The sequence below is a fragment of the Hydra vulgaris genome, chromosome 06 (genome assembly GCF_038396675.1).
Source record: "Hydra vulgaris chromosome 06, alternate assembly HydraT2T_AEP".
Taxonomy (NCBI): Eukaryota; Metazoa; Cnidaria; class Hydrozoa; order Anthoathecata; family Hydridae; genus Hydra; species Hydra vulgaris.
The window spans coordinates 52921803-52930767 of record NC_088925.1 but is presented as its reverse complement, the minus strand read 5'-3'; the positions used below and the strand labels follow the sequence as shown (position 1 = coordinate 52930767).

General features: G+C 27.4%; 3 protein-coding genes across 4 annotated transcripts; all 3 read right to left on the bottom strand.

Annotated features, from left to right (window-relative positions):
- Window positions 1-410: 410 nt before the first annotated feature.
- On the bottom strand, window positions 411-3858 carry LOC136081973 (uncharacterized). Of its 2 annotated transcripts, XM_065800453.1 has the most exons (6): window positions 3737-3858; window positions 3280-3603; window positions 2504-3015; window positions 1984-2150; window positions 1656-1908; window positions 411-1302 (listed from the first exon to the last, which is right to left on the bottom strand). In XM_065800453.1, the coding sequence occupies exons 3-6, from the start codon at window positions 2552-2554 to the stop codon at window positions 805-807; spliced, it is 969 nt and encodes a 322-aa protein (XP_065656525.1). In that variant the 5' UTR covers window positions 2555-3015; window positions 3280-3603; window positions 3737-3858; the 3' UTR covers window positions 411-804. The 2 variants fall into 2 exon arrangements, with proteins under 2 accessions (XP_065656525.1, XP_065656526.1); XM_065800454.1 differs by having other exon boundaries at window positions 2708-3603.
- On the bottom strand, window positions 2797-4466 carry LOC136081498 (uncharacterized). Its single transcript, XM_065798819.1, has 4 exons — window positions 4409-4466; window positions 3737-3861; window positions 3280-3603; window positions 2797-3015 (listed from the first exon to the last, which is right to left on the bottom strand). The coding sequence occupies exons 1-4, from the start codon at window positions 4464-4466 to the stop codon at window positions 2797-2799; spliced, it is 726 nt and encodes a 241-aa protein (XP_065654891.1).
- An 870-nt stretch (window positions 4467-5336) lies between these two features.
- LOC136081074 (uncharacterized) lies at window positions 5337-6218 on the bottom strand. The gene is made up of 2 exons (XM_065798374.1): window positions 6001-6218; window positions 5337-5804 (listed from the first exon to the last, which is right to left on the bottom strand). Exons 1-2 carry the CDS (start codon window positions 6186-6188, stop codon window positions 5438-5440), a joined length of 555 nt encoding a protein of 184 aa, XP_065654446.1. The 5' UTR covers window positions 6189-6218; the 3' UTR covers window positions 5337-5437.
- Window positions 6219-8965: the final 2747 nt, after the last annotated feature.

Below are 8965 nucleotides of genomic sequence, written 5' to 3'. Positions count from 1 at the left end.
AAAAAATGTCAAAGTTAAATTTTAACAAGTTTTAAATAAAAGACAAATTATAATTAGTATCTACTTATCGTTAAGTTATATTAATATACATGCTAATATATTAAACTATCATTTTAATTTTAATACATACATATATATTATATATATATATATATATATATATATATATATTTTATATATATACACACATGCATGTATATATATATATATATATATATATATATATATATATATATATATATATATATATATTGTTCAGTATATATATATATAAAGATAAATATATATATATATATATATATATACATATATATAGGTTTATATTTACATATATATATATTTATATATATATATATTTATATATATATATATTTATATATATATATAAATATATATATATATATTTATAATGTTTTCAATTAGGTTTTGCAATCCATACAAAACCAGTGACTTTTAGGTTTTCTTAAAATACCAACACAATAGTAATGGTACCAATATAAACAGTGATCGCACTGAATCCACTTTTGAAGTTTACTGGCTGATTGAATTTGTTGACAATGATAACATGGCCAACTATCGGATGAAGTGCTCTTACATTGTACTTCAATTTCAGCCCAAGCAGATTCATCAAAATATTGTTTAAGCTCATGTAAATTAGCTCTTTTATCATTAACGATATAAGGTACAGTAGGAGAAAGATCATTACTTGAGATTTTACTACCACTTTGTAATGAATTTTTTGCAATAGAATCTTTGACGAACCAAGTTAAACGAATAAAATCTTTTTCATAAACCCCAAGTTTCTCAAGAGGTTTTGTTACATTGTAAAAAAGTCTGTTTTTTTACAGCTGGTCGACCTGGGGGAAAGCGCTGTGGTTTACGTAATACAATGTCAATGTCTTCTAAAATTCGAGTGGTATACCTTTTTTCAATAGGAAGAGCCTCACAAGTGATTGTTGGAAAAGTGATTGTTGGAAAAGTTTTTGATGTAGTTTCAGAGTTTTTTTGTATAGAAATTTGAGATGACACAGGCAAAACACATTCCAATGTTGCAGATAAAGAACTTTCAGGAAATATTTCAACATTTGTCTGCAATCTTTCAACATGAAGAGTCTCACATGTAATTGTTGGGGAAATGTTTGATGTAGTTACAGAGTTTGTTTGTAGACTTTGTTTGTAAACTTTAGGTGATACAGGCAAAACACATTCTAATGTTGCAGAAGAACTTTCAGGAAATATTTCAACATTTGTCTGAAAAAGATTTTCTGAAATAACATCATCTTCAGAATGATGCTGTTGAACCTGTACAAAATTTAAATAGCATTATGATTACAAGTCATGATGAATTGCACATTAAGAAAATAAATGTAAATGATTTATTAGGAGATTTAATGAGGTAGTATAATAGATTCTTGCTTCATTATCAAGTGGTTTACAGTTCAACACGACCTAGAAATATGTTGTTTAACTTGCATCTTCATTTAACAGCTTTGGAGATTGTATTTCAGAGTTGAGAGAGTTACAATAAAAATTAAATGAAAAAATGCTTCATTGATTATATTGGCCCCAGCCTTGTGCAAGTATAACTCGTGTTTAACTTATTAAATAAAATGATTTATATTTATTAAAATAATTATGGATTTTATTATTTTTACCTGCAGTTCCCACTCTCCAGATATGCATTGTTGGTAAACTGATTCCAGCCATTTAATAGCTAAATCAAACTTACTTGGTGTAAATTCAGATAAGATAGATGCCAAAGGCTGCAAATGGCTCAAAGCTGTATTATATCTTTCTTTAACAGTGGAATTACATAATGCCACTGGTTGAATTGAAAAGGTCATGCATGAATTAGATAAATTGTCCCCTTGGTTTACATTTGCCATTTGATGGGTAGGAACAAACCACCTAAAATTATTTTATTCATTTTAAATATTTTTTAACGTACTACTACTGTTAATACAAATCAAAAATAATTAGTGCCTTTTATGAATAAGATCTAGATCAGATAAGTTCATATTTTTTTCTCTAATAGCAAAGAAAGCATGAGAGCATGGAACTCCATAACCAGCAGCGTTATCACATTGGCAAGTCCAGTTTTGAAGGGGAAACAAACAACCATTGTATCTAACTTGCAAGCAATTATTTTCCTGAAAATATTTTAACCTCATATTTTATAACACGTTAAAATAAAATAAATCGTACTTATTAATATAAGTATAAAAATAATTTATATAAGTATAAAATAATCTTAACTAATATAAGTATCTATAATTAATCTTAATTAATCTTATATAATTAATCTTAATTAAGCTATAAATAATTAATCTATAATTAATCTTAAATAATATAAGTATCTATAATTAATATAAGTATATAATAATTTTAATTAATGTAAGTATAAAAAAAATCAATTTTAAACTTTTGTTACAAATTGTATCTATTATGAATAAAATTGCTAAATAAATCAGAGCAATCTTAAAAAAAGATTAAAAACACTTACCTCTTGTAAACTATATCCTTCCTTTTGACTTAAATTATACTGTTCAACCATATGTTGTAAAATGAATGACGAGATTGCATGAGCATAAAATTTTCTGGAATTCTGGAAGCTTAGTGTTTATTTTAAGACGCTGATCAAAATCAGCATGTTTTGATTTTTCAAGTTGAACTCTATTTATCTTTATTATTTTGCTAATAAGATTACCTGGTGACATACACGATGTCAAACCAACATCTTTTAAAGTTCTGTGATACCTACAAATTTGGTAAAGTATTATTAACTAACAATTAATCTTATAACAAAATAGAAAACAAATCATCAAACCGTTCCAATCTATTATTGGTGTGATTATCGATGTGGAGTAGCCCTTTTCTTTTGTAGCCCATGAACATGTCAGCCATCATCAACCAGTTATTTGTTAAGTATGTATAAAACTCTGGGAATGTCTCTTGTATATGCAACAAAGCTTCATCACATGTTTGCTGGTTACCATATAACAACCTTTTTGTAGCCTTACAATTAAGATATGTAAATAATATTCAAAAACAATTAACAATAAAACAAATGTATGAAAATAAATTAAATGTAAGAAATTAAAATAAAATTACTTGCATTTATACAAGGCATACAACAAGCATTAGTGTTCCACGACTGTCAAAGTCATGGAACATCTATTGTCAAAAAAGTTGACAACTTTCAAAGCATTATTTTAATTTTTATTACTTTTTTATTGATTGCTTTTTTAATACAATTAACTAAAACTATTTAGAACTAACCTTATATAAAGATTCTTTGTCATTACTTATCAAATTACTTTTTTTTATTTCATGTACAAATGCTTTGGATACATGAAATCGACAAAGCAAAATATGATTATCTGGGAAAACAGCCTGCAACACTGAGATTTCAGCTTGAGCCTTATCAATTACAAAAATGGATGTTGAAAATGTATTAAAACCAGCCCATTCATGTGATCGTATCAGAAACATTCTAAGATGAGCTTGATCCTCACGATACACTATTGATTGTATTACAGGTCGCCCCATCCCGTGTTGATCTACTACAGCAAGTGTGTATAGAGGCATGGAGAGATTATTTACCTATACATTTGTTAATGGAATTAAGTATTATATGTAAAAAAAAATCAGCTCCTAATAAAAAAACAATGCATTATATTTTGTAAAATAAAAGAGAAAAAAAAATCAATTGAGAAAAAGAAAACAAATAAGTTGCCTTATAAGTGCCATCCATCATTATTACATCGGGAAATTTTTGCAGGAGCATTATTTGCTCAGTTGTTGTCCAAGTTATGCATTCAACTTGTCCATCTGAATTAGCATCAATGTGATAAAGACTGCCTGTAAAATCCAGCACTGTCTTTATTTAATATAGTGCAGAACCTAATTATATATATATATATATATATATATATATATATATATATATATATATATATATATATATATATATATATATATATAAATATATATAAATATATATATATATAAATGTATACATATATATAAATATATATATTTATATATATATATATATATATATATATAAATATATATATATATATACAGACCCAGTTCACAAAATTTTGCTTCCCCTACCCCGCCCCAATTAGCGTAATGTACTTTATTGATGACCCCTTAGTACAAGGTCAAATTTGTGAACTCAACTTAGAAATTTTTCAGGGTTATTAGTCTAGTCTTGATTTAAAAAATACCAAGAAAAGTCTTGTTATTTCTTGAATTACTAGTTATTTTTTAAGGTTGGTCTTGATTCATTCAAGACTTTTCAAGACAAGACTGAAATGGTCTTGTCTCGATTTGTCTTGGTATTGTCTTGTCTTGTTTTGCTAAAATGAGTTTAACAAGACTTTTTATTTCAAATGCAGACCCTTAGTCGCAATATCAATCGCTTCTTTAAGATCACCTTCAAACATGTCATCTTTCATCCTGTCGTGTTTTTATTGCCGTGTTCTGTGTACCTTTAAAACTAGATAGTTCTGTTGCAGGTTGGACAGTTTTCATTTCAGTTTTCCTTCACTTAAATGATGAAACTAGAACAGTTAAAGTACATCCAGCATACATGGTAATCTTGATGTAGTAACTGAGAAATTGGCTTTCCAATAAGCTAGTGCTTAGGAGCAGAACTGATGATGACTGATCTCAAACTGATGATGCCATTTTATAGTTTAGTTTATAGTTTATTACTTGAAAAATTCAATAGTTTAATTTTAGTTTAACATCAGTTCAATATTGATTCAATAACAGTAACACTTAGAAAATAAAAAATAAACATCCAGGTTAGAACTCAGAACACAAGTAAGTTTGACATAAAGTACAAGTTGCTGTCTTATTGTGCCCTTCACTATATACAGCCTTTCAACAACATGGACTGAGATTAAAGACCACATCATTACTGATGTTGGATGCTTCACATTTTTCACCAGGCTGTTGGGAAAGTGTTTCTAATCAGAACAACGTTGAACGTTTTGGCACTAGTTATCAAGGACTTGATTAGTTGACTCATCAGTTAAAAAAAAGTAAATATCAAGATATAGAAAAAGCAATAACAACTAAATTGACAGAGAAAAATGCAAAAAAATAAATACATTAAATATTTTTTATATACATAAATACACAACATATAAACAATTTACAAAATTAATTAAAATTGTTCTTTTTCAACTCAAAGAATAATCAAATTGTTTTCCAACAGCATTTTTAAAATAGTTTTCTGAAACTAAAAAGGAACTCAAACCAGTTACTCTGTTGAATAATTATTGAATTAATTATTGAAAAAATTGAATAATTGAAGAGTTACTCTGTTGAATAAATTAAATATATCATGACAATTGCTAAATTAGACAAAAAACATATTGTGATTCTAATATCTTTCACACCACTGTATATAGAAAAATAACTAACCTTTGAATTTAAGCTTTTGTTTTATGTTGTAAATATCTCTAGGTTTAGTTTTCAAACCGCTTCTATTAAGGCTATCTGTCACAAGTGCTGTATTTGCCCCATGTTCAATCAACATCAATGTCTGCTGTTCTAACAATCCTTTTGGTTGACGCTGTGAACTGTACATAGAAAATTCTTCTATACCATATGGATGGTTGTGTTCAAGAAACAATTTTTTAACACCATAGCATTGTTGTTGGTTGTCATACAAAACATAAATAAACATTTTGCAGCCACATGGAAGTATCGCCTGATTATTACGCTTACCTTGATTTTTCTTCATAAGATAAGGTTTTTGATGGCCAAAATGTTTGCATGTCCATCTGTAAACATGAAAAATATATGAAAAACACTATTTTTTAAAAGATAGTAATTGTAATTGTAAATAAAAAGATTCTTTTATGATTATTTTGTAAGTATTTTTTTTTTAAAGGAAATCCATATATAGTAAAATAGATATAAATACACCACAAAGTTTAGTAATTAAAAATACTAAAAAACATAAATATAAATGTAAACCTGCATGCATATATTGAATCTAAAGGTTGATTTTTAATTTGTGATTCTTGTTTCACTTTCTTATTGTAACTTTCAAATTTTTCCTTGTAATCAACTCTTATTGGGTGAAAATGGGTATTGCAGTAATGCATCACAGCCTTTTCTGCAACATTGAAATCACAAAATTTTTCATTTAGAATATCTTGCATTGTTGCAAATTATTTAAAATATAGCCTTCAAAAAACCAAAAGAAAAATCTTAAAAAATATTTGATAAAACTCTTGATAAACACACAACAAAATCATAAACTGTGTTCAATTGTAGTTGTCCAATTTTGAAATACAAACAATTAACTTCATACAAACTTTATATATTTTTATAGATATAAATTTTGAATACATATTTGTTTAAAAAACATCATCAGTGAGATACGATTTAAAATTGTTTTTAAACTGTGATTAAATTTATTGTTGCTACTTCCTTGTTTAGGATTTATGTTAAATAAACTTAGTATTATATTTCAATCATCAAGGACACACTATATTCACTGATGGTAGTTCAGAGATAGTGATTTCGGAGATGGCGATGGTGTTTCAGAGAGCCTGATAAATAATGGATAGCATTGCTTTTCAGGAATGCATCATTGCTATCTGTATCACAGCCTGTTGCCTACACCATTTTAATTATTCAAAATAATTATTTCAAAAAAATAGATCTCACTACAAAAAGGTTGAAAACCCAAACTTTTTCCAAATTTTTGCAAACACCAATAATTAAAAAACAAAAGTGGATAAGAAGACACATATACACAAATAATATACACAATAATCATATGCTGTAGTTGACTTGTTTTTATGTAAATCCAAGTGATTCCAGAATGACTAAAGACTCCTGGCGGTACAGAGCTCAACTCATCTCTCCACTGCAAACATCAAAGTTCATGTTTTGGAGTTAAAGGACTGAGAGAGATAAGTGAGGTAAAAGGCTGAGAAAGGCAAGATCTGGTCTATATCAAGTTGTCTTGTATGATTTGCTTTCATAGGGAAAGTAACAAATGAATGTAAAAAATGTTACTCAGATTTAAATCACCCCTGGCTTGGGGCTCTTGTTGAGTAAAAGCTAGAGATGGTATATCTACAAAAGTATTCATCTTGGGCAAGCATAAACTGCATCAAGCAATTTTTTGCAGAAGTTTCTAATCGTGTCTCACTTTATCCCATGGTTTTCACTTTCCAAAAAAATTGCAATTTTTATTTGTAATTGCTTCTTTCAAATTTTTTTTAAACAAGAACAATCTGAGAGAACAAACATTTTTTTTCTCTAGATTGTTCTTGAATGAAACTTTTTGCAATATATATAAAAAATGAAACCTATTTAATTTAGGAATTAAATAGAGTCAAAGACATTTCAAAAGTTTTCATTTTTTAAACTAAGAAAAAGGCAAAGGTTATTATCAAAAATTACTAAATTAAATAGTGTGCTTGCATTGTTGGTAGTGACAAAAACAAAGTAAAAATGTTAATTTTAAGCAAAAAAAGACAAAGTAAAAGAGCAAGAATTGTTGAAAAAAGTTAAGATAAAAAAGACAAAATTAAAAAATTGCAAATCATATGATTTAAAACACGAGAACAGGAAAGAACTCCAACCTTTAATGTACAAGAAATAATAATTTTTAGAGCGTGAAGGAACTAAACCTAGTAAGCTGGAGAAGATCCAACTATATTTACAAACATTTGTGAACCTTGTCTAGTAGAGAAAGGGAATCATTAGAATAACAAGACCAAATGTGACAATTGTCTTCCATAGTGGGATGAATAAGAAATTTATAACGGTAGAGAATGGAATATGGTGTAAGAAAATGGTGAGCACAATTAAAAGTTTTAAATTTCGCTTAGTAAAATTTCACAATTAGGAGTTGAAATTTTCGCTAAATAAAAACTTTGTTTGCCTAAAGATTAACCAATTGATGTACTATTAAAAGTTCTTTATGTTTAATAGATAGCATAAAAATTTTACCCTATCTATTAAACATAACTAAAATGGTGAGCACAATTAAGAGTCCGCCATATCAGATACTTTGTAATGATTTGTAAATAAGATTTACGACTCATTAACTCAGGAAGATGAAAATTAGTGGACTCGGTAAAAGTGCTTCCATTCATCAACAAAAGGATACAACATTGTGATAGTTATTAGCAGTAAACAACTGACTTTTGTTAGGATTAAAAATCACCAGTCACATTGAGCAAAAAGCTGTCACAGAAGAGATCCTGCCTGATCTTTTGAATGTAACCTGTTTGAGTTGTGAAATTGTTTCCTGGTTATGATGATGTTCATCATCATAACCAGGAAACAATGTAACATAAGTTTATATCTATGGCAGCCAAATAAATAAAGAATGGTCTTAGTAAAGTTTTTGCAAAAGAAGTACATCTACAAGACAGTAGCCATGTGCAATTACAACGTGTTCAATATGAGTACTTTTTTTGAGATACTATCTCTAACTTCTCTTCAACCAAGAGCCCTAAGGCAGGGGGTATTTTATGTCAGAGTTAACTTCCCTCTACCTTTACTTATAAAAGCAAACTCTAGAAGGCAGCAGGATGTCTAACATCTCGTACAACCATGTGGCATGGTTGTATTGGACTAAATGTTACCAGTAGCTGGGTGATCATTATGACCTGACCAAACATTTATTGCAAAAAATCAACTCAAATATATATATATATATATATATATATATATATATATATATATATATATATACATATATATATATATATATATATATATATATATATATATATATATATATATATATATATATATATATATATATATATATATATATATATATATATATATAAGTTTAAGCAAACGAAGTTATACTAAAGGTTCTTTGTGTTTAATAAATATGATAAAATTGTTATGCTATCTATTGAACACAAAGAACTTTTAATATAATTTTGTTTGTTTAATCTTTAAG